This window comes from Astyanax mexicanus, chromosome 1, assembly GCF_023375975.1.
Source record: "Astyanax mexicanus isolate ESR-SI-001 chromosome 1, AstMex3_surface, whole genome shotgun sequence".
Taxonomy (NCBI): Eukaryota; Metazoa; Chordata; class Actinopteri; order Characiformes; family Acestrorhamphidae; genus Astyanax; species Astyanax mexicanus.
In genome coordinates, this window is record NC_064408.1 from 85,917,688 (window position 1) to 85,944,789 (window position 27,102).

General features: G+C 37.1%; 1 protein-coding gene across 2 annotated transcripts; it reads right to left on the bottom strand.

Moving 5' to 3' along the window:
* Positions 1-1,716: 1,716 nt before the first annotated feature.
* Positions 1,717-25,968, bottom strand: tagapb (T cell activation RhoGTPase activating protein b). Of its 2 annotated transcripts, none has more exons than XM_007255495.4 (14): positions 25,813-25,968; positions 20,852-20,937; positions 20,047-20,217; positions 14,763-14,927; positions 12,119-12,160; positions 10,987-11,071; positions 10,791-10,844; positions 10,474-10,540; positions 9,144-9,301; positions 7,003-7,164; positions 6,787-6,896; positions 5,024-5,204; positions 4,158-4,266; positions 1,717-3,648 (listed from the first exon to the last, which is right to left on the bottom strand). In XM_007255495.4, the coding sequence occupies exons 1-14, from the start codon at positions 25,855-25,857 to the stop codon at positions 2,492-2,494; spliced, it is 2,592 nt and encodes an 863-aa protein (XP_007255557.3). In that variant the 5' UTR covers positions 25,858-25,968; the 3' UTR covers positions 1,717-2,491. The 2 variants fall into 2 exon arrangements, with proteins under 2 accessions (XP_007255557.3, XP_007255556.3); XM_007255494.4 differs by having other exon boundaries at positions 9,144-9,304.
* Between the last annotated feature and the right edge of the window lie 1,134 nt (positions 25,969-27,102).

Genomic DNA, 27,102 nt, shown 5'->3' on the forward strand with positions numbered 1-27,102 from the left:
TGGACAATGGTACTTACTGTGGTTCACTGGATTCCCAAAGCTTTGGAAATGGCTTTATAACACATTCCAAACTGATAGATCTCAATTACATTCTTTCTCAATTGTTCCTAAATTTCTTTGGATCTCGGCATGATGTGTAGCTTTGAAGGATCTTTTGGTGAACTTCACTTTGTCAGGCAGGTCCTGTTTAAGTGATGTCTTAATTGAGAACAGGTGTGGCAATATTAAGGCCTGGGTGTGGCTAGAGACAGTGTACTCAGGTATCAGAAACCACAGTGACGGTATGTTTTAACAAGGGGGCAATCACTTTTTCACACACGGCCATGTAGGTTTGGATTTTTTTCTCCCTTAATAATAAACACCTTCATTTAAAAATAGCATTTTGTGTTTACCTGTGTTGTCTTTGACTAATATTTAAATTGGTTTGATGTTCTGAATCATTTAAGTGTGACGAACATGCAAAAAATCAGGAAATCAGTTAAGGGGCAAACACAAGGTAGGGGCCAGAAAAGCAGCCCCAACTTATGATGCCTCCTGTGCCATGCTTTACAGCTGAAATGAAGGGTTGTGCATTTATGCTAGAAGGTTACACTTTTGATGATCATTCTGGGCATTGAAATTTCATCTTCAATATGCACCAAATATGTGCACAGTGAGAAATACAGAATAGTGCATTACTTGTGAATGATACTCATTACAGTGATCTAAAAGCACCAGTCAAAGCCACACCTTCAATCTCATCTCCTTAATTGAAACACCTTGACTTATTTCCAAGTGTTCATTTACTCTTTATTGCAAATGTCAATTATGTTCATATATGGATGTCAATGTGTTCATGTGTGTGGTGGCTGGAGTGCAGCATGACATGCACTTTAATATTCAACTAAAGCTTCTTAGGAAAGAAGCTGAACTATTCTTATCTTGCACTCTGTCGCTGGTGCTGCTCTAAACTAAGCAAGAGGAAATGGTGGCACAGAGGCAGCAGACCGAATTCAGTGAAAAACCAAATCTGTCCTCATGATCACAGTAGACTTCCTCTCTCTGCTGCAGAACACGCTGTTCTCAATGAAGCTTTGTCAGCTCTGTTACGCAACGCTTTGAGTGGCAGAGAGGACGGGAGAGTGCTTTAGACTGACACTTTAGAGTCTCAAACCTTTAGTCATTATTTTTCTGTAATTATACATGCTGCTGTTACAAACAGCACTGCACCATAATGTCCAGAATGTTAAAAATGTATTCATTTACCACTTTATATTTTGTGCTAAATTCATCCATCTTGTTTGCATTTTTGTCAGGCTTGAGTAGCAATTCAGAGTTGCTTACTTGAGTCCACATCTCTGTTGGAAGCTAAGATTTATTCTGGCAGATATACAGAGTCATTTTGAATCCTCTTATATTATAACAGTGTCAGAATCTAAATAAACCAGTCTTTCAGGCATGGAGATTTAGTCCCATACTAATTGGTGGTGTATAAGCTTGCATTCAGTGTCAGCTTCATTAGCTTCAGACACCAAACATGTTTTGCCCAATCCATTAACATTTAGAAAAAAGGAATGAATATGTATATTTAATTAATCAAACACAGCCCTCCCCAGCAATAAAACTAACCGAAAATAAACATAACTTCATCTAATATAAATCATTATAAAACGTTATGAAACAGTTTTATATTTTATATTGAGGTTAGATGCAGACAAACTCATGAAAGCTCAAAAGTAAAGACAACAGTGTTTATTGTAGTGAAATAAAGTGAATGTAACATGAAACATTTCTAATATACAAGTGCCATATAAGTGCTTGAAAAGAATGATACAAAAACTAAGAATAAAAAAATAGTTTTAATACATCTATTTACATAGCTTCACGCTGGCAATATTCTGAAACTATTATTTTAAAATTAGCATATTAAATAGCTGTTACAAATTAGAAGAACCCTGCACTACAACAGACGTGCCGTGATAGATCTCATAATGTGTATATAACATGTAAAGTCCTATTGGAGCTGGATTAGTTTACAAGTGCGTATCCATTTATTATTTAATCCAGTATGAATCTGCATAGTGTGTTTACTCTCAAGAATAAATACTGTGGGGTGATACTGTACTGTACATAAATACTGTACATTTTACATATATACTATATATTTACTATATAAGTGGTTGTTGCTTTGTTTAAGTCTGACATTAAGTATACACAGTTTTCAATAAAGGGTTTAAGCCTAATCGTAGACTATATTATTTTTCAGTGAAATGGAAAAATTTAAAATGCTGTGTAGTACAAGACTAGGCTTAAACTCTGTTTGGGGAAATGTCCCTGCAATTTTGAAAATATTTTAATCCAGTATGAATCTGATGTGTGCAGTTTTATGAATGATCCTCGTAGGATTACACAGACTATGGAAATTTGGGAAATTTACACTGACATTTGATTTGAACAGTTCTCTGGGAAAAGTAATCCAGCTCCAATAACGCTTAAGCAAAAATTTAACTATTTACACATAAGACTCCTTTGCGTAAGAGAACTCCTCAAACACAGGCTGGCTGCATCTACGGCTCACTTTTTCAAACTTCGTTCGGGCTACTGACTCAGACATGGCTCTCTGCCTGAACGACCCCTGCTGACCCACATTATTGTCTATTGAGTGTGCAATTGAGTCCATAAATTGGCTAGCAGGGGTGGAGTCCAGGATGTAATCGTTCATGGACATGGGACGAGACTTCCTGCCTTGCTCAATGGCTTCATACACTGTCATTTTTCGGTACTGAGGGGGAGCAGGCAGGGCCCCAGAGAGTACGGCCTGCTCGTAGGTTGGCAGGCCGCTGGGAGTTCTACTGTCCACGTGCTGGAAGACCTCGATGGCAGAGAGCGGCCGCTGGCGCCTCATGGGTTCATCCGGAGCCTCTGTTTCATTCTGGGAGTCCTCCTGAAGCGTCTCGCACGAAAAAGCTGTGTCTTTCTGGCAATCGACTTTCTTAGTGCTCCCCCTAGTGGTGGAGAAGTTTCCCAAGCTCTTAGCTCTTTTGAAGGGAGACGAATGGCGCCTTACATCTAAATCTGCTTTAACTGCCTCTGCTCTCGGCTTGGATGTGGTTTGGCTCTTTCTCGGACTAGCTGGGGAAGGCAGAGGGGAGGTGGCCACCATGAACACGGAGGTTTCAGACACGTTCGAGGCAGCGCTTTCTAGAGAGAAGGACGAAGAGCAAGAGCAAGCCTTGGAAATTGGCGCAGAAACGCTAACGGCAGCGTCCATGTTCAGGCTCCCAGCCAGCTTCCTCGTCAGTGACCTGTAACAGCACTGTGGATGCAGGAAGGAGTCGTCTGAGACCTGCTTCTTCAGTGGCTGGTCCGTGTACTCCTCCCTAGGGCAGGAACAGTCGTCTTGGCTCCGTGCCAGGCCCCGGAGATTCTTAATAGCTGCTGAGGATAAAATGGAGGGCTCGGAGCAGCGGCGGTTGAAAGGTTTGGTGAAAGTCTCGAATATGGCATCTGAGGAGCAGGAGGCAACATGTGTACATTCAATTCTGATCTGGCAGTTTCCCAGAGCCCCCTTTTCATCCTCCTGTGGCCCCAGTGCCTCTGCGCTGTCTCCGTCTCCATCAGGGTCCGTGCTGTCATAGGCTGAGTCGTGTTGATGTGAAGACATGGAGTCTGTGTAAAAAAAAAAAAAAAAAGCAACATAAAGTATTTTACATGTTAATACAAATCTTAAAAAAAGTAATGAAAACACGTTTTCATAAGTATTTTTGTATGTATATTCATAGCTTATTTAAAAAAATATTTTAGATTTATTATGGTTTGATGCAAATTTATTGTTTGTACATTCATTTATATAGTGGCATTAATTTACACTGCATGCAAAAGGTCAACTATCAGCGTTGCTGTTGCCTGGACCAGTTTGCTTCTTCAGACCATGCTTTGATGACCTTTTGGTGACTCATTCAGTAACTCGCTTAGTGAAACTCTGTCAAGACTATACTTTTGTATGCTGAGCTTTGGGTGAAAGAACGGACAGTGAAGGAGATCAGATCTCAGTTTGTGGGTTTCGATTTTTTGCCACTTGCTATAAAGCTATACATCCCGAATATTTAGAGAATGTCTGGAATATCTATTCAGTGTAACGAGAAGACACTAAGTTTTGTTGGTGGGGGTTTCTGTACCTGAGTTATCTCCCAGCTCCTCTTCTTCTGGGTCCCTAAGTAGACTCAGAATCTTTTCTCCAAGGATTTTACAGCAGTTTTCGATCAGGAACTGGGTTAAGTTGGTCACCTAAAGATGATAAAGGAACAGAGACATTAGGATGGTAAACAGTGCACTGGTTTATATGCCACAACCTATATACAGGTTCATTTAGTGCATTGGTACTAAAATGAACATATTGAAAGTGAGTACTACTTCTTGCAACAGACTAAACTTAGGAAAGAATGTCTTTTAAGCTTGAAAGTGTATATTCTACATTTCATTCTTTTTCCTAATAATCCACTTTAATGAGTATTTTCAGCCTTATTTTAATTCCTTAGAAGACTTCATTTAAAGTGGGAAGTGTGATGCAAAGTGAATGCTTGAAACTTTAAGACAACATTAAACTCTTAACTTACAAAGAGTTAAAGTGTATAAAAGAGAGCTGGTCTTGCTTATAATGATTTTTTCTTTTTTTCACTTCAATGCAGCACAATTAGTCCTGAGCAAGGTTTGTAGGTGCTTTACCCACAGATCTGATGCAGATTTGATGCGAGGCTGATTATTTCCTGTCAGTATGAGAGCAAACGCACTTCTGCCTGAGTGTTGGTTCTGTCTTTTGCACCATTTTGGAGTTGTTATCAGAGAACATTTTCTCATTGTTTTGATTTTAATGTATTCTGTAAACAGAGTGCTCAAACTTGAGCAAACAAAAACAGTTCTGTGCCCTTTCTGAAAATTCATATGCTGTGGGTTTTGGTGCAGCAAAAAACCGCAGCAGATGCGCATCACTCTCAGGCTTTGATCTGAACAGCTTTAGTAATACTGAGAGTACAGGTAGGCTAACCTTTTCGACCTTGTTGACTTCCATCATCTGGCTGCTGTCCTGTAGGAGGGTTGGGGCGATACACACTGCTAGGTTCTTGGTATCCATTTTGTTGCTCTTTGATCGCTGGGCGATGTGGTGGAGCAGACACAGCACATACTGCAGAAGGAGGCCATTGGCTTCAGGGAGCTTTTCCACCATTCTGTTTAGACAGATAGAACAATAGATAGATTTAGATTTAGAAAATGTGTGTAATAAAACAGTAATTAAATGTTCTTCATGACCCTGGTTACACTGCAGAAAATAATCTCTTTGTAAGTGAAACCATCTTCAATTGTACACAATGAATCTAATATATCTGAATATATACAACTGGATGGTTGTCAGAACATTATACACTAACATGCCAAAAGTCATGGGATAGCATTATGGGGACAGTCACACCTGACATCCACACTTGAATCAGTGGTGAGTGGCGTTATCTTGTGAGTAAACTTGAACCCTGGTCAACATGGTCATGGCAAGTCAATGTGAGTGATATGAGCTTGTGAGAGGTCTAATAGTGGGGGCCAGATGTATGGGACATAATTAATTAAATAATAATTAATTAATTTCACATTCCTCAATGCACAGTGCCATGTGCTGCTGGAAATACATCATAGAAGTATGACCGGCAGGTTCTGGCTAGAACTGTGCAAACCTACAGTATTTATGTGCACCACCATAGTCAGCTTAAAGCAGTTTAGCCTTATTAAGCAAAAGGACTGTCTAAGAGGTGCAATAACAAAAACAGTTAACTTTAAAGGATAAAGTGAGGTTGGAGAATGGTCATATAACATGAATTCTTACTTCTAAAAAAAACAATGGAAAGCAGAAATATCAAATGTATAAAGAATATTTAGTATCTTTTACTTGATTTAAGTATTTTTATTTTGTCTTCTAAACAAATAAGACACTCTACTTTCTCTACATTAAACGACTTCAACCTCAGTATAGGATATCTTATAATATTCTTAGAAAAGTCTCATAATGAGAAATATTAGATATATTGACCACATTCTAAGTAACATCTTTCACCTGCCATGAGATTATTCTAGCTGTGTACCAACAGAAAAGACAAACAGGATGTAAATCAGATTGTCACTGTTTTCTTGCTGCTTATGTAAAACATTTTATTTTGTTTAGACTTGTTTAGAGGGGGGAAGACAAAAAGCAGAAGTGTCTGTCTGCCATGTGTGGTTCTTCCCTAATTTACTCTGACTGAGAAAAGTGCCCTTGAAAGCCCCACTTTATATTCCTCTTTCATTTTCAGCTAGAGAAGTTAGGGGCTTTCTTAAAATAAGTTTTCGCAAATTTACCAGCTGTGTCATGTTTGTGTGTGTTTGTGTGTGTGTGTTTGGGTTTAGTTTTATGTACCCTATTGAAAATATCTTAATTAATCTTATCAGAAAACCCATCTATCTGTTGATGCCTTGTTAATGTTAGTCATTCTTCAACTCGCTATTTGTGGAACATTTCTGACCACAGAGCTGCTCTCTCTCTTCTAGATTCAGTGGTGAAACCTACTGAAACCTGGCAGTGACAGTACCATTTCAGTTTCACTGCTGTGTTGAAAAAGCACCAAAATCCCAATGATATCTGGACAACAGTGGGCCTGTGGTCAAAAACTGACCAATGGGGTACACAGAGGCTAATAACTACATACAGTGGCCAGTAGGAACTATAGGATCCTCGAGATAGAGATTCCTGGTAAAGGTAAGCGTGGTGCAGGCAAAACGTCTTACTTTCTCATCTCATGACACTTCTCCTCCATCTCCTCCTTCTCTAGAGCCTCCACCCACTTGTCATAGTGGTCAGCCACCAGCAGGCTGCCTGGAAGCTCCTTCAGGAATGTCTGTCAATAACATCAGAATAGAACAGTGACTCATATGATAAAATTTTTTTTTCTAATATTTCTAAATCAATACATTAAAATGTTTTTGTACAACTTGAATGTTTACCTTCAACAGCCCAACCAGTAGAGTCACAGGCAGGGCCTCCATGTCCACTTCAGTCCCAGAGTCCAGCTGTTCACGGACTGCATTAAGGTTCCTACTGTTACAGGTCGTTCTGAAAACACCCTCAGTGCTCGGACCCTTCCTACACAACAGCACAAGGACATCCTGGGGAAGAAAGATATCACACTTAGAATAAAATCGATATAAAGTAAAAAGCATGACTGTAAAACATAGATGTCTGATTTGACCATCCTGCACCATGTTTGACAGATGTGGTGTCTCTGAAAGACTCTTTTTTATTCATCATAGCTCTGCATACAACAAAATAGTAGATCTCCGAACTTTGCAAAAAAAGGAAAAAAAAAGCCTCTTAACTTGAATGGAATGGAAATCAAAATAAATGTGTTTTATTCCAAGTTATTTGGGGCATTTCTATTCACCCATTCATCATGACCTATCATTGTATACGACACCTTTTAGATGTACATTATGTCTGTAACTGTAAAAATTGACACACAAGGTTTTTGTGGGACATAATGTATGTCAACAGTCAATGTCAACAAAACAAAAATATAGATATAACTATGTAATAAACCAGTTTTGTAAGTTTTGTACACAGGATTTAGGTATGCAATGATGGGAGCCATTTGTGAAACCCAACTCTTGTTGCAATTAGCCTTTAAACATGCTTATAAAGATTTACACCAGCTGGTATTCAAGATTTATATTGGGGTTGTGTATCCCTATGGTGCCATTCAATATAGTGTTATCCAGTAAACAATGTGGTGAACAGCAATGTGCCAAAACAGAAAGTCATAATAAACACTACATGCTCTAAATGCCATTAAAAAGGATGTAGAAGTGCAAATTAGTAACGGTTTAAAACTAAAACTGTCTCAGGTGAGGGTTTTTAGATATTAACACTGAGCTGGAGATGAAAACCTGAAGCGGCAGAGCAGTTTATCTAACGGAAAACTGCACTTGATTAGATCTGATGTTAAGCTGCACAGCTGTAGCCCAGCCTGCCTAAGATACCTCGCAGAGACGTTTAGACCCAAAATAGTAGGGGGATCCTTATCTAACACTTTCTGGTACTTTCAGAGTCACGCACTTTCAACTTCAGTGTTACACCAGAGCCTGTACTTTAAATCCACAGAGCAAATGAAAGTGACCTCTATATCTCCTAAAGATCATCTGTGAGTGTTAACAGCTTTAATAATATGTCTGCACTAAGAGGTTAAACGTCTATACTTAGAGGTCAAATTGAGGAAACTGCTTCAAAGGTTTCTGTGCTGGATGGTTGGCTGCCTGTGCTGACGGTAGGCCAAATGAGGAAATAAAACACTGTAGGCCGACATGTTAGCATGAATGAAATGAGAGGAACTAAAAGAGAGAAGAACTATCAATACAACCAGCCAGAAGTTTGCATTCACCTGCCCAAATAAGTTCTTTCCTTTATATTTACTGCATAAAAGAAACTGCAGACTGGAGACGCTCCATAAACTGAATGAGCTACATATATATAGTCAGTGTCCAAAAAACAAAACTTGCATTTCCATTTTTGTTGCATTGGTCCCTTTTTGACATAATGTGAATCTGGTAGTTGTTCTTTACTCAACATTTCATGATGAATGGACCAATAGAGGTGCCCCAAGATTACTTTAAATTAAATCTTTGAAGCGTAATAAAGGGTTTTTACCTTTTCCGGTAAAGTTAAAAAATTGCATGCCATCCACAATATGCTTCTCTCACTCCATGGAGAATATTTTTCAAAATAATACATAACAGCATTTTGATAATAAGACATCTACAGTAAATAATGTGCTCAATTACAATCCAGAATTTTCAGAACTACTTAGAAAAACAGTAAAAAAGTAAAAAAAAAAAGCAGAATGGTGGGTGATAAATATGTAAAATAATTAATATACTAGTATTTACATAGTCTGAACAGTGAATAGTGGGAGTCATGCAAATAAAAAATATCTTTCTGGTAAAATGGTTCTTTATATGTGTGAAAAACCTGATTTGAGTAAAGAATCCTTTTTCAGTACTATATACATTTTTTTGCTTATTTTCACTATTTGCACATTTGTCTTTAAGCCTCAAGGTCTATGATCCTGAGAAGTAAAAGCAGGTAGACGTACAGTGATGGGTTTGGGCAGTGGGGCGTCTCTGGACAGCGGTTGGCCGAACAGCAGGCTCTTCCTCTTCTCTGAGCGTGTGGGCAGGCCGCTGACCGTGGAGCTTCGCTTCAGTCTGAAGGGGAATATACTCTTCTTAGACCCGGTGCTGCCTTCATGATCTACTGAGGAAAACACAGACGATACAGAGGCTTGTTATAGTTAACCGAAACTGCAGCAGAGCTTTCTGGGTCACTCTGAGCACCTGATAACCACACTGACCAAAGAACCGGACTGAGGAGGAGAGGAAACCAGACACACACTCTGAATCTGAACAGTGAGATGTTATCACACTGTTCTGAGCTTCAAAGCACAACACCTGTCATCGGCATGACGCACAGGGGCTACTTCAAATACAACACATGCATGCCCTTTTCACTGGCCTCTCTCACCAATTCTCTGTACTCCTCTTTTCATCTTATACCCTTTTTTCTGTCTATCTGCTCTTATATTTCACTTTCTCTCCTGTTACTTTTCTCTTCCCTCACATTTTAATATGTTTTTAGCTCTCTCTCTCCTTTTAAATACTTCTTGCACACTTTCAATTATTTATACTTTCTCCATCTCTTACACATCTAGTTTTTGCTTTCTCTACTTTGGTTATTCATTCTCATTTATTATACCACTTATTCTAGTGCTCCTTCTCCCTCTTTCTAATTCCCTCCTTTCTCTTTTTACTCTTTTTCTCTCCATCTGTCCTCTTTTTCTGTTTCTCATGTGTCCCATGTGTTTTTTGCCTCTTTACCCTTTTTGCTTCCCTCTCTTTCTCTTTTCCTCTTGAGTGTCTCTTTTTCTTTTATGTCTTTCTCATTCTTTCCATATATTTCTTTCTTTCTTTCTTTCTTTTGTTTCTGATGTTGCACCCCTCTCTTCACACTTTTTCTATTTTTTCTCTTCTTTTCCACTTCTCTCTTTTTCTCGTTTTATTTTCTCTCTTTCTCTCTCTCTCTCTATCTCTCTCTCTCTCTCTCTCTCTCTCTCTTTCTCTCTCTCACACACACACATTTTACATAACATTTCTGATTTTCTATTTTCTTTCTTTCAATCTCTCTTTTCCTCTCTCTCATAGTTTTTTCCTCCTGGTCTTTGTATCTGTCTGCTTCTCTTTTATCTGTTTATCCTCATTCTCATCCATTTTATCTCTCACCCATTCTCATGCTCTTTCTCTCCATCTCTCTACATCTATCTCTCATCTATCTTTTTCCCGCCCCCTGAGTTTCAGTGCCAGTCTCTGGAGGGCCCCTAACCACATGTAGTGTTTCTATCAGTTGTGCTGAAACTGGTTGAAACTCACCCATGCTCTGCTCAGGTTGGGGCTCCTGTTTGCACAGCTCCTTCTGCAGGGCGGAGATTCCGTTGCCCTGAAGAACACAGGGTGGTGAGCATGTGGGTAAAGTTTGTGTGAGTATTTGTGTTTGTGTGCGTGTGTGTGTGTGCGCGCCATGTGACTAGATAACACACATGTTAACCACATTCACGTTGCTGTACATGCTGTACCAATGCTCACACCACATATATTACAAAAACATACACACATCTTAGTTCACTGGTCTGTTCAGCCCTGTTCATTTTATACTGGATGAGCTTTAAGGAAATAAGGCTAATACTCACTTGAAGAGACAACTCAATCACAGAGTCCATTCCACCTCCAGTTAGAGTTTTATTCTGTAATAAAAATAAATATAAAATGTAGACCTATAGTCTGTAAAAGTGTATCATGTATCATCACACTACATTCACAAACAACACAGATAAATCTAATGAAATAAGTGCTGGTTTATGATTGTTTTGTAGAGCAGTAACTTACAGTGATGGTGCTGCTCAGGACCTTCATCAGGACACTGTGGGGTGGAGAACAGCAACCTGCCTTCTGTCTCGCCTCTCTGGCTTTCCTGTTATGATATGCAATTTTAATTGCACTTGTAAACAAACTGGTTTCACATGTGCAATGCTTTTGGGTTAAATAAAAGTGATTTTCTCAAACAAACAATTACATAGAACCAAATATTTAGAACAAAAGTCAAAACATTAAGTTAATTTGAATATGAACTAATATGAAATAATAACTCTAAAATTTTTAAATATTTTCAATGCATAAATATATGACTAGCAAATGAAACCTAAATGTTAAAACATTAAAATGTCACTTCATTGCTGTTCCCAAGCAGCTTAAGATGACCCCACATGCTCACATAAAACAATGACAAAAAATGAAAATTCCTTTTTTTTAAATACTTAGGAATTTCCATTTTAATAAATACAATAATGGTTATTAGAAAGCTGGTTATTTATATCATCCTGTGGAAACATGTCCCTTCACCCTTCATGACCTTTTTGCATAAATGCCAATGTAAAATCCAAATGACATTTTGAAAAGGGTGTCAATTTTTCATGTTTAACTGTGAACCAAACGTCTTAATCAAAAATTGCAGATTTAAATTCACATAACACACAAATGTTCTAATAATAAGCTAAATTAATAATGAACAATACATTAGGATGAATGTAAGTTAACCTTGCAATCATATTTATATGATAAAACATAAACAAATAAAATGTAAGAAATGAAAATCTTCAATTATTTAACATTTGTTAGATTGTATTTAAAACATTCAAGAGCTAATATAATAAATACATTTCTGCCTCTCTTTATCAAGTACCAAATTGTGCAATCACATTGGACAAGACAATTTTTAGAAAGTTTTATTGATTTCTTATTGATGTTGTTATGGTCTAATTTGTTGTCATTTCATTGTCAACACTAGTATATTAACCAGTAATAGGAGAACACTAGTTCTAGGCTTTCACATGTGTGTCTTTGTGTGTCTGTGCCTAATACATCTCTGACAAATTACTTCCGTTAATGAAGCAAAAAAATTTACTTTAAGGCTCACAAAAGCTGTAAAACAATGAAAGTAGAAACACAGATCAGCTCTTACCTGTGAAGAGTATCCAACCAGCGTTCTTTAACCTCAGGGGAACTGCAGGTAAAATAACGGCATGGTTTGAGTTACTAATCCACACGGCCTCGCTAAAGCAGAAGTCACACCTCAGTGGCCCTCATCAGCCCTTGCCCTCTTTTTAAACAAGAGGAAACTGCACAAGTCATGAGGACAGGAAGCAGCGTCATGGCAACACCGCCACTTCCTCTTTTCAGCTTCAAACCTTGCCGACGAATGGAAACTCTCCCGGTGTGATGCTGCAGCACCTGAGAGGTGTGAGGTCTTAACTAGGGCATGAAGAAGGACATGCAGTAATAGAAAGTGTGAAGTAGCTGTAAGTGCCATGTTACTACACATGGGTGCCGCTTAGACGCTTAATTTTCCATACCAAAATGGACAGTGTACACAGGGTAATGTACATAGTGGTAAATAAAGGGCACCTAGGAACTCCATACACCACCTTTATCTTGATAATTTTGAATGTGGTAAAGAACAATGCCATATCATTACAACTAGACTGCTAAAAACTAGAATAAAATATTCTATTGTGTTTTTGATTTTGTTTAGTCATTGCTGACCATGTGCATCCCTTCATGACCACAATACCCATCTTATAACAGCCAATTCTTGCATAATAATGCACCATAGACCAGAATATTTAAAGGACTGTGACATTCATGCCATAAATAGTTAAGACTGTTTTGAATGATAAATGAGGCACTGCCCAGCATTAGTGTAGTGTTCCTAATAAGGTGCTCTGTAATTGTATAAGACTAATATGTTCCGCCCAGTTAATAACATGCTTGGTTCACATTTTATCTTTAGGATTGATCCCACTAGCTTAAAATGCCCAACTCCCCAATTCCATTGTTGGAATCCCCCAGGGCTAAATCCTTGGCCCACTTCTTTTCTTTTACTATTCTTGTTTACAGTTTGCAAGATGCACCCAGGTAACAATGTGAACTACAAACTATAGAGAAAATTTTCAGAAAAGTGTAAATTTGAATGCCCTTTTAATATCTAAATAAAGTGGTAATGTGTTGGCTGAGTGTTGACCAACAGCTAGAGGGATAAACAACATGGAAGAAAAGCAAAATTGTAGTAATCCCAAAACATTCTTCCGCTCTGGGCTAATGAAAGTGTTGAGCCAAGCATCTTTTCTGAAAGTCAAGTTTTTATAAGAAAGATTGGATGATACCAGATCACATCTGAGCTAAAAGTGGAAATTAAAACCAGACAAATTTTATTCAGATATGAACCAAACATAAAACACAACATGCAAACACACCAAATGCAAGGTATTATTAATATCTCAATAGCTGTAATCTGTGATTCACTCAACTCTCATAAACTCTTAAATAGATAAGCAGCAATAGATAAGCACATTTTGGACACCAAACATCTTGTCTTGTCTGCATTTGGAGTCAGTGCATTTATGTGAATCAAACAGTAAATGAAAAAGGAAGTAAATTCATTCATATAATTTTTACTGCCATACTGGGTACAACTGCATAATATGAACAATAAGTGTTAATTGCATTGGGGAAAAGGTCTGGTCACTTACAGTGACATTTTGGTGGCATCTGTCAAAAAGTCCCTATTTTTTGCCTTTATACAGTCAATTTTACGAAAAGAGTCCTCATGTGATATGGAATATCCCTTAGGGTTAACAAGCATGTGATCTTTTCAGTATTGGGCTTCTGCCTTCCTCTTACAAAAATTTCAAATGTCTACTTCTCCTTTTTCTTAAACTGCCCAGTTACATTAAGAATAGATGCAATCAAATACTCCAGCCCTAAAACGTCATCAGCAGGGGAATCTGATCTGAACCACAACAATGGTTGTTTATGTTTCATGTCTGTGAACCGAAAAATGCTGTTTCCTGAAACTCTTATTCCTGGCTGAGAAAAAGAGTTTGGAAGCAAACATCAGTCAGCATGCTAAGAGAGAATATGGATAGGTGTAAATTCCTATACTCCTCTACATTGGTCTTACACTACATGTTTAAAACTGCTGTAAGGTACTCCTATCATGCTCAAATGAGCAATAAACGTTTAGTTATTAAAACATTCAATTATTAGATTTGCAATACAACACAATAAAACATAAATCAATTTAAAACCATGTTTTAAAAATAGTGGACATACATGTTTTTTCAAGTTAATAGCCTCTACTTACTTAAAAAATAATGGGTAATACTGAAGTCAGCAAAATTTATATTAAAGCCATGTACACATATTGTGTGATGAATAGATAATATCATTATTGTGACAGGCCTATTGTAAGGTATTTGTGGCAGTCAGTTATTTGATGGAGCTCCATCATTCCAGAGAACACAGCTCCACAGCTTTATAGCCCAACGCTGGGGATTTATACTTATCTATTGCACACACAGCACTATGCATGGTGTGCATTAGCGCTAAAAAGTCAACTCTGTTATTCAATGCATGTCTATGGAGATTATACAAGCTGTTTGAGAACTCCTGCATTAGCAATGGGTGATTTACCATACCTGTACTGACTAATTAGAAGAATTGACTAAATTCTTTTAGACAGTATATGAATATAGAATAAAGAGCTGGATAATGTATACATCAACATTCATTCTTCATTTAACTATTTCACATTGTGCCAGACTCACCTGAAAGACACCAGACAGAGAGAGACAGACCAGACAAGAAGGATGGTTGTCTTAACATCAATTTCTCCATCCTCATCTTCTACTTCGTCATCTTCACTTTTTAATGCACACACCCAGAGGTCCTTCAGGTCAACTCTGTGCTTTAGCCTGTAACTAGCACAGGACCTGAAGAAAACAAAAACAAACCAGTGTAACCGTGTAAATACATCTTATGGTAATGGTACCATTGCCATGTGTTGTATAAAATTGTGGTTGTGAGTTCTGAAGGAAATTCATTTTGTGTCAAACCGCATGTAAAAATTATTTAATTTAGCCTCAAAGCATAGATTGGACAACTTATTGTGTCAGGTGTGGTTAATTTAGGTTAAAGGCAGGTGTAGTTGTAGGTGATATACAGGATATGAGTGGTTATGATTTTAGTATGATTTCTGGGCTGGGCTATGTGCAGGAAATGATTGATCTAGGTTATGGTCAGGTTTACAGCCTAAACAGATTCTGAGAACACTTAACTCTACTTCACATTCATATCAAATACACACACCCAATACGCTAGACTACGCTAATACTGTTTTTTTAGCATTCCAGATTTTACTACTGTTGTTTTACTCTTGGTCAGTGGGGGAAAAAATAAAATGTTCTAATATTCTAAAGGTGTAATCTTTAAATATCCTAAGGTGTAAAGTACTGTAATGTACGCCATTACATAAGTTATGCTAAATAGCAAATTAACATTTATATAGCTAGTTAATGAATAAAAAACTAAAACGTTTCACCAAATCTAAACCTTTACACTTCTTACAGTGAAAATGAATATGTTTCATTATAGTACCCGAAAACACACCTCTCACATTAATCGAATATGACTTGTGATCCAGTAAACTGTTAGTTAAGTCCTTGGCCTGCTATTTATGCTGCCTTCTATTTGACCTCAAATATTGGAAATTCCTAGTTTCAAGTAGGATACTTTAACTAGAACGCTCAGATTTCCTACTTCAATTAGCTACATTTTTTTTTTACAGTTTGTTTTATCTATTTGTGTCTTATTAAATCAATCGTACACACACTGTCCTGGGCGACATCTATCAGTGGACACATTTGCATAATGTTTGGATTCGCAAAATACTGCATAATGAGTTTTATCAACTGATATTAGCAATGCTAACAGCAATGGCTGATATCTGAATGGATATGCTGCATTTATGTGGCCTCAGTTTTATCGGGAAAAAAAAAAAAAAAACAAGTTTCCCACCAGCGACAGGTGAACACCCTCTGAAGTAAGTCGGGCACATCAGATGAGTAATGTAGCTACAGGTTTTCCAATGTCACTGAGCATGTAAACAATGGTAAAATATCAAACACAGTGCTTTTTGTATATTACTGCTAACACTAACACATTTTTAGACATCTACAAACACAAAAAAAACTTAAAAATGTGCATCTTTTTTCTCCCACACAAACCACATGAATCTTGAAGAAACATACGGGCCAACCTGCGAATGCAGCATTAAACCTGGGACACAGTTAACTGGATTGTGACATCGTCATTTCCTGCTTCAACATCTTAAGCAGTGTTCTCAAGTCTCACGCTTTGAGCGAGTTCACACGCTCACACACCACACATGGTATTTCTCACGCTTGCCAATCCATCGGCTGTATATTATAATGTACTCTCATTGAGACAATCAGAGTATAGATCGCTCTGTTGTTAGGCAGACCTAGTCAAAGAGGGTGGAGTTTCAGCCAGAGTGTCACGCGCGAAGAACTAAGGGAGAGCGGCGGCAACCTCGCCCACCCCCCCCGTTTAACAACTGAAGAACAGCGCGCAGCCAGTCAAAATCCGCCCCAAAAACACTGATCTGACCATCTTTACTCCACATCATGTCACTGAAGCTAATCCTGAAGAGTTTACTGCGTTGTTTTGGATTGGCTATAGATTGATTGTCAGTCATAGGCTTGAACATGTTGATTGGTGCTGTATCTGTAAGGACACTGTGAGTGACGATGGATGAGAAAGTTAGACGGGGGTAAAGAGAAACGTAGCTACTTCATGTTGGAATATTACATAAAAACGCGCTAGCTGTATAGTTAGCTATGCAACTTGTTTTTGAGTCAGCAGCATTAAGATGTTGACCACAGAGCCTGTACAGTCTGCTCACATGACAAACAGTCCCTCAGCGTAAAGAGTTTAGTCTGTTTTAATGCATCTAAATACAGCTCTATTCAGTATGGTGGTTAGCCGTGCTGAGAAATCAGTCATCAGTCGAGTTATTAAACAGAAATGCAACTACAGAACAAATGCACATTTGCTTGTACTAATCTCAGAATTTTCTTAAAATTTGAGTAGCATATTTACCATTACCATTACCTGTTACCATTGTTTGTATCTTACTTGATCTGAACCTCTTGTTAATGCATAAATATAGTGAATTCATGTAATATATCTGTACCAAGCACGAGCTTGCTGCTGTGGGCAATTTCTCAAAGTAGTTGTGTTTTTAATAAATAAAAAAACATATTATTGACCATTTAATGGTCCTAGTCAAAGCTTAACCCCCATATTCATACATCTCTAGTGATGCCCCTGTTCCAGGTTAATACTGTGAGTTTCAATACTAGCTTGTTAATGCTGTATTTTAACCACTTTAGGACAAATTTATCTTCAGTATGTCTGCTGATACACTGCCAGACACCTTGACTCATGCAATGGAAAACTAAGAGCTTCATTTGTTCTAAGAATACACTCTGTTCATCACAGAATGTTGTAAAAAAAAAAAAAAAAAAGGAACAACACAACATTCAACAGCTCCAGACTGAAAGCTTAACATTAACTTAACGGATCCTTTCCAAAGAATCATGACTAAGTCACTAAAAATGTTAGCACACAGTTCTGTTTGAGCTGGAATTTCAATCAGCAGCTTTATGTTTGCAAATGGTCTATCCGATGGTATCCCAGGTAACAATATTGTTAGTAGAATGTTTTCTGAATGTTTCTGGATGTTCTTAGAACATTTTATATTTAAGCATTCTGTCAATATTTACATTTTTAATTTTAGAACTGTTACTTTTAACATTTTTATAATGTTAGTTAATGTTAGTTATAATGTTTTGTGAGAAATGCAATCTATTATTACATTACATGTTTTTTTAGAACGCTCCTCAAACATTATTTATGTAATGTAATTGGTAAACCTTCCTGGAACCTTTTTTAAAACTTTGCTTAACATTCTTATAAAGTTATCTGTCAGCTGGGATGTTGAGTTTATTATTTTTTTGTATACTGCAATAATTTGTCATGTTAGCTCCTTTAAAACTATTCATAATACGAGCCTCAGTATTACTTTACTAGAAAAAAATATTATTATAACTAGAGGTGGTATATTGGCATTGATAAATATTGGTATAAAGCCAATATCAGCAGAATATTCTGGATTGGATATCTGAGGGAGAAATAAAATTAATCTAATCCTTTAACAGACCTCCTGAAACAGCACACACTCGCACACTGATATGTTGTTAACTGTGTGTCTGTGTTTCTAGATATCAATTGCAACTCAAAGTTAATATGAAGCTGCACATAAATCTCTGAACATGTTTTAAACATTGAAATTTACCCAAACCAATTAACACTTTATATGGTTTGTTTCTGAGAGCACTGAAGTCTTTAAATGAATTGTTGCCTACTGTGGGATTTGATATAGAAGTGTCTGCTGTAATAAAATGTTTGTTTTAGCACTAATTATGTGACATGAGTTGGCAAGCATACATCAAACAAGTAACATCAATCTTTAACTTAATACAGAAAGATCTCAGGGTGAAGGTTAGCATAATGTCAGACTTTCTGTTCCTTAAATAAACACTGATTAAACTAGAGCATCAGATCACCAAATAGAACAGAAACACAAACTTTGGCCTTGTAAATATGCTAAACCAAGGAAGCCGAAGAGGAAGTCGCAAAAATACAGACTTACACCCTGATCAGATCAGTTTTCCTGTGTCTGTATGGGCAAAAGTCACTAACTAAGCAAACGTGATAGACGTGAAGTGCCTCAGTTCAGCTGTTGTGGCAAAGATGGCATAGCTTTTAGTGAGGTGCAAAACAGGCCCTGTGGGTTCATGGCCAAACCTTGTCTGCCAACATCCTGCTGTTAATTTGTTTTAGTTTGAATTAAAAAAGTAACAGCTTTTTAGATAATACAAACACAAAATTAAGGTAACATATTTAGTGAACTTCTATTATACTATTATCATAGACTTGCACTGACATGTCAGATGTCAAGAGACATGGAACTACAGCTCTGGAAAAAAAATAAGAGACCACTTAAAATTGATGGGTTTCTTTGATTTTACCAAATTGAAAACCTCTGGAATATAATCAAGGGGAAGATAGATGATCACAAGCCATCAAACCAAGCTGAACTTCTTTAATTTCTGCACCAGGAGTGGCATAAAGTTATCCAAAAGCAGTGTGTAAGACTGGTGGAGGAGAACATGCCAAGATGCATGAAAACTGTTATTTTAGCCATTTCTCATTTTTGGCAAATAAATGCTCTAAATGACAATATTTTTATTTGGAATTTGGGAGAAATGTCTGTAGTTTTTAGTATAAAACAATAATGTTCATTTTACATTTATAAACATATACCTATAAATAGCAAAATCAAAGAAACTGATTCAGAAAGTGTTTTTTTCCCAAAGCTGTTGTACCATGTCCTATGATTTATGCTGTGTCACAGAAGCTAAACAACGCTGTACTGACCTGCAGAATATGTGTGTGGGGTCTTCTGTATTGAATGTGGCTGTGAGTCACTTGTCTGTTATCACTGGCAATTCTAGCCAGACACCACCGGTCATTATCATTACCACCCATTACACTGTCCAGTTTAGGTGGTAATGTTTTCTATGATATTTTCACAGTACACACAAGACAATGTGAATTGAGGAACGTTAAATGCCTGCAGAACTGTTCCATCCATCCGGCACCCACTATCAGACCTCTCTTAAACTCTGATTATTGACATTGACAGTGTTCAGTCTCACTGACAAGATAACACATCACAACCTTTACAAGTTACAAATTAGAAGGAAGGTCGTTTCTGAAAAAGTGGGCAGGGATTGGAAGTGCAAAGTAGTTGTTTTCTCTTTAATTATGTGCCTAACCGCAGACACCATCCTGGCACCAGTAACACATACTGGATCAAACTTATATTGAAAAAGTGAGAATAACGTGGTTGTTCATGAAGTCCCAGTGTTTGTGTGCATGTGTATTGGTGGATGTGGGGCTTACTTTAGCTTAGCAATGACCAGCACATCAGTTAGAAGAAACAGGTGTCTCTCTCTGGTCTTCAGTCCTTCAGTCAGCTGGACAGTGTCATCCAGAAGCAACTCAGAGTCCTCTGTGGACAAACCGAGCACAAAGGGGCTCTGCTCCACAGTCATGGGGTATGGAGACTCCTCCCTGCAGAACAGAACATCCCATAAGCTCTCATTAAATCCAGTCTAAATATGTAAACTTTTACTGACCATAAACAGCTTCACAGTATGGATTATTCTTTCATTAGACTATAAAGATGACCCAAGACCTTTTTACAGCATATGGATACTATACACTCTTTATGGATTTTAAATTAGGGGATTTTTAAAAACAGACAGTAGTTTTAGAAGGAATGACCATAAATAATTTAGAACAGGGGTCGGCAATTAAGTTTGGCAGCGGGACAGATATTTTCCAAGCCATTACGTTCATTTTGGAAAATGAAGTGTAATAGCATGGAGTACTACAGACTAGAAGCTCTCCAGAACGGGCAGAAAATCAAGAAAGGGCAGAAACTAATATCATGACGAGCACGACAGACAAACAGGGGAGGAATGTACACAAAAGCTCACAAGAAAGGCATTTTATTTTTATTTGTAATCATTGTTCATTATATTTCAAACAACCTCATGGGACAGATGTTTTATGCTTGCGGGCCACATCTGGCCCGTGGGCCACCTATTGCCGACCCCTGATTTAGAACAATGCAATAAAATGTAAAAAAAGTACGTCTTTACTAAGACTTCACATAGACAATTAAATGTAGACTTTTTTGTACCTTATGGGAGACCAGGACATTCCCAGGGCTTTCCCAAACACCAGTGTCGGGGCTGACCGTCTCCGCTGGGCCAGAGAGCGCATATGCTGCAAAACATCAGGACATCTATTTATACTGCACCCTTATAAAATGTACATACAATTACGGTCCAACCTGAACTTCTTCATTGCACACATGCACACATTTACTGGCTTACAGAATCACTAGATTCACCTAAAATCATCATTAACTCCAAAATAGACTGCACCACAATGCATGTTTTAAAAGTACTTTTAGCATGTTTGGTGCAATTATACTTTTTTACCAGAAAATTACGGACTGTCAGTTTAAGATAGGGGCAGATTCATTGACAGGGGCACTTCTTACAGAGAAGTCTACATCCCTCTCTAAGGGTTTAGGCTTTTCAGTAAGAAATGTTTCTGCTGTAATTGTTCTTAAATTAACCATCACAATACAAAGAACTGTGGGAAACAAAAATGAGCAAGGGCTACTACATTATTTGAACAGACAAACTGTCCCTTACACTGTCCCACAAACCAAGAGAAATACTTCAAAATGACCTGAAATAATCTTTTTTATACAATGACTTCCATTGAAAGTTGAGAAGGTTTGTATCTCTCCTGTAAAGTTGGAGATTTGAGAGTTGTTTTTTCTTTTGACAGCAATAATATATATTACAGGTTATGAGCCAGAGGGGGTTTCCAATTTAGCAGGCAAATGCTAAGAACTTCCCTGTAAATGACCACAGAAGCCAGTTAAGAAGGGCACATACTTCTCATTTGGGAACTCTCGGGTGTAAAACATATGGTGAGTTCTTAGAAGCATGGCTGACATTTCTGCAACAGAAACATTGGCTTTGGTAATGCAGTGTGGACTGTGGAGAGTTAATCTGTGCTTTTATCAGTAGTTTTTAAATTAAAACTGTTTAATATTTTTTTTTTTAGCTAAAGAGTGTTCACAATAAAGATTGTGAGATCATTTAAGATTCTTAGATAAATAATGATGAAGTGTTTGATAAACTTTCACACTCAGTTTTGTGGTGAGCACAATCAAAGCTTGCCTAAAATTGCTAACATTAGCAGTTTTTTTTTACCATTATAAAACATAAATATAATCATATTTATATCACACAGTTACACATTTTCACACTGATGTCTATCATAATAAAGATATGTGCAAGTGTGCTGAACTGGGGAGCTAACTTCACAGTTAGCAAGCTGGCTAACTCACAACTATAAACAATAAAAGCACAAAGGTAAGGCAGATTAAATAAGGCAAAAATGCCTTTCTGATCTTATTGTGGCATTATGACCACTTTTTGGTGTTTTTTTTTTAAACCACAGCTGCAGTTGTGTAGCAGCTAATGGATTTAATGATTAATTTTATGAGCTGAACCTGCACTGTGGTTCTACTGTGGTAAGAGTGTTGCTGTGTTTTCTTATATGCTAATTTGGCATTAAACAGAGACTCATTTCATTAACTCCTGTGATTACAGACTGTTTTGAAGTTAGTGGCTCAGTGAATCAGTGAGTGTTTTTTGGTTCAGTTGCAGACATAATTAATGTAGGGACTTCAGATGAAGCAGCATTCTAACTTATTCTGAGTTCACAAAAAAAAAACTTCTTGTTTCCACCAAGATAGCTGTTTTTCGAGAAATCCCGTAGAGATTATTATGGGTGCTAAAATTCTTTGGAACCTATTAAATCAAATCCTCAGCCTTTTAACACCAACTGCTAACACAGTTAGCAACCCAGCTACAGAGTGTGTGTGTTTTAGATGATTCACAGTTAGTCAAAATAAAAGTTCTGGCTAAGTTTTCACACTCTATCACTCCCTTCTTCACAGGCTTCTGTAGTCACTTCAGTAGTTAGCTGCTACGATCTTTAGACTTAAACCAAAACTAAAATTATGACTTGTCTGTCACAGATTAAAGAGCTCTGGTTTACTAGAGGATTTTCACTGAAAGCTTAATAACGAAAATTTACAATTTTTGTCACTGACTCTGACTACATTTGAATCATAACTTTGCAATATAAACGGCTGATTTGTAGATATTTCACCACAGCATTCAGGCACTCAGTGAGTGAGAAACTACAATAGCTTAGCTGGGTTGAAATTTCCCAATTTCCCAATTACCCTTTCTGGGCCATTTCTGGCACATTACTGACCACTTCTGGCTAAAGGGCTGATTCATGTTTCACCAACTAAACAACTGAGAACAACAAAACTGTCTGTTTGTATTTGTGTTGGTAAGTGAAAAATAAGCCCATTAATTCCAGTGTTGCCGCCAAATAATTAAAGTGGATGTGGATCAGCCGCTGAATGTGACACACTGCAGAGCAGCATAATTACAGAGCATCCTGGTCAGGGACCTCTCATCCGCACCGTTGCATTCTGGGACAGCCATTCAAACTGAAACAATGAGCACTTGTTCAAGTGCCGTCATGAAAAACAATATGCTGTCATTTACATGGATTACAGCCAACTCAGCGCCAAGACCATGCAGTGGCTTATAAAATGAGACAATAATAGTTTAGTTCAGTATGTATTTAATCCAAACTGTTGAACATGTGAAAACTTGCCTCAGTAAGTAACTGTATGAAAACTGTCCTTTGATACCATCACTGACTGACAGAGGTGCCCAAGAGGTATGTTTTTTTTTACGTCAATAGAATTTAGAAAGTATTGAACACTACAAATAAGGGTTTTAAGAATACTAAATATGCATACAGGGACATAAACATTAGCGCATAGGGTAAATTGTATTTCTATTGTTATTGTATGAGCTGCAATAATACTGTGGTGCATTAACCATGTGCAACAAAAGAGGAAACACTTTACACTGCAGATTGTCATCATGTAACATAAACGAGGCTGGAGGCAGAGTAAGGTAGGGTAAGAAGTTCCACACAGAGAATCCACACTGCTATCTACTTCTTAGTTTAGTGTTGTACACCTGTATTGGGATATCCAAAAAGTTTTTGCACATTGCATTTCCCCCCTTTAGCAGGTGGACAGATACTTTTGGTAGAATTCTATTTAAATATCTGACCCTCTTTTTTTTTTTATTGTTTGGACACACCTTTTCAGCAGACTCCACAATTTTTGATAGGGCAGAAGTCAGGCCCATTCCATAAAATTATGCTAGCTTGTTTAATTTAATCCATGTGTGATGTGGTCATTGTTCAGTTAAAACACACAGTTTTTTCCGAGTATAAACCATCCGGCTGATGGTTTGTGGTTAGGCTAAAGAATTTGAGGAAGTCTTCTTTTCCCATGTGGTTAGCTAAAAACTTTAGTCGAGCTTGAATTTTGAGCGGGGATTTCTTTCATAGGCAGCACATATTCAAGCCACAGCTTTGTACAACAGGCTTGACTGTTAGACAGTAACACAGTTCATTGCAAGACAGTGTCTTGATGGTTCTTAGGTTTTTCCTGATCCAATTTCCAAGATTCCAGATCCAAACTGGTGTTCTAAAAGCTTCCAGTTCATTTCAAAACCTGAAGGCAAACATGTTTCTGTACAAGTGATTTGAGGACATTAGAATCAATTATTTCTACAGTGCAGTAGAGATTCTGTGTTTTGGCGCAGCACCTTAGTATGGCTACACTTACTGAGGCCTTATTAGGGCTGCTCCAATTCCCCGGGAAGTAGGTTAGGTGGCAGAATCACACCATGACCCAAACAAAGGACTCATACAGGTTTAATGTGAGACAGGACTCTAGATATTAATGTTTTTGGAAATTCATTCTGGACATTATTATTATCATTATTAAAATGTTATTCTGAACTTTAATGCTACTCAGAATTAATTTAGGTTTTAATGTTATTAATATTATTAAAGTGTTATTCTGGGTATTAGTGTTATTATAAGTTAATTATTACTTCAATGTCATTAGAACTACATTTTGGATATTAGTGTTATTAGAACTACAGATTATCTTGTGAAAGAATATGTGAAAGATCTCCATATAAACATTGTGCAAAAGTTTTAGACACATAAGCAGGTTAAATAAAGCCCTTTCTATGAACAATAAGATGCTTTTTACTGTAAACACTAGATCATAATAAAACAGGTGTACATAAACTTTAATTTTGTAAAAAAGTATGAACATTTTCAAATTGAGTTAAAAATAGTTGAGCTGAAGAACAGAGCCTGGTTTTAGATTTCTCCTGCACTCTCCTGAACTAGCGTATAGATTTCTTCGATTCCATCACCACCTTACCTCATCTAACATCAATAAGCACTGATTTAGCCATACAGGTGTTGTTCATTTGATGATAACAATAAATAATAGTAGACTCGCATGTGGAGAGGTTTGGAAATGGTTTGAAGAAAACCACTACTTTTAAATGTTATTAAATAAATGTTATTTGTATTTATTCTAATATTAGTGATTTACTGAGGAAGTACACTGATAATGCCCAGATAAATACTGTTCACATGAAGCTGTTCAGTTTCAGCTTATGAAACTCATGTCTCAGTAATTCTCTATTACTAAACTAACTGACTTATTTTGACACAGTTTGAGCAATCAAACTCATGAGTGTTGGTCATCAGCAGTGAAGAAATCTTACTAACCTGGACTGATATAGTGCCAGTTGGTGTTCTGACACCTAACATGGCAATGAACTCAACTTTTAGGAAAATATCAGTACAATCCTGACTCCAAATGACAGATTTATCTCATAAATCAAATAATATAACACAGGTATTCATGGTTTATACAATGGCATGAAAGTTTTGGACATCAGAGAAAACACAATCTGAAACACACAGAAGTAAATAAACACAGTCTAATTTAAAGTACTGATATAGAGTAAATAATAAATAAATAATAATTAATTAGAGGTGATTAGTTCCAAACAGACAATTGCAAAAGAAAATCTATGGTAAATAGTCTGAATTGTTTAAAATATCTTAACGTAGTACTTTAAAACTAGTTGTAAAGTTACTCACAGGTCGTATCGGTGCAGTAACATCATCATAGCTTCCCCTCCTCATCGTAACAATCACACGGGCATAGTACACCACAGTACAGATCAGTACAGTCTGCAGCAGTGAAGAGATACTCAACACTCCAGTGACCAACACGCTTCAGAGTGAACTCCTAAACTCCCCTGACTCCTCCAGAAAGCACTAATGAGGCTGAACACAAAGGAGGTCCAGGGGAGGACAAAAGAGGAGACAAGAGGGGGTTCCGCTTGACCTGGTGAAACATAATGTGGCAGTGATGGAGAACAAAGTACCCCAATTTTTTGTAAAATAGCAATAGCAAAAATACTGCATGGTAAAGTTTTATCAAAGTTGGCAGATCTCTGTTTTTTTAAGGGTTTGTCAAATATTAGACAGGGATGCAAGAATTGGTGATATAATATGTATCACGATACAGGGATCACATTTCAATACATCTATTAGTACATATTTATTAAAGATTTAAAGATATTAAATATCTTCATATATACATCGCTGTGAGGTTTTAGACACAAAAACGGGTTAACTACAACAATTTATATAAAAAATAAGTTTTGACTGTAAACATCAGATCATGTTAAAACCGATACATGTAAACATTATATAGTAAAATAAAATAGTAAAAAGTAAGGAGAAATTCAAATTTTAAAGCAAGTAGTTGAGCTCTTGTCTAGTCTGAAGAACAGAGCTGAGATTTAGATTTCCCCTCGACTCCCCTCAGCCAGCGTGTGGATTTGCATAAGTATTGGCTAAATACCTGGGTCACAGTACAATACATTGAAATATTTTGCAATACTGTAAGAAATTATATATATTGTGACAATTTAAATTAAATTAGAAAAACATTCATGGTAAAAAAAAAAGAGTAATTTTTTTTATCCAATCAGATCAGTGGGATCTAACAACAGAGCAAAACACTGCTACTATTCTGTTTTATAAATGGATACAGTATTGTTAAACAAAATGTTGTTATACATCCAATATATCAATATTTTTTTAAAGCTCTAAATATGAATTTTCAGATATTCTTAATTATAACTATAAGTGCACTGGTACACATTCGAACAAGAGCTCTTTACCCCAAAATCCAATGGTACCTGCAATTCCAGCCCACCCAGGCCTCTATCTCTCTCTATATCTTTCTCTGTACCTACTGCTCTGGGTTCCACACTGACGACGAGGCACATTATCCAGGGACAACAGGACAAACATCACAACAAGATAAGAACACACAACATGTTGGAACATGTTCTACAGGTTCTGCTCTCAAAACCT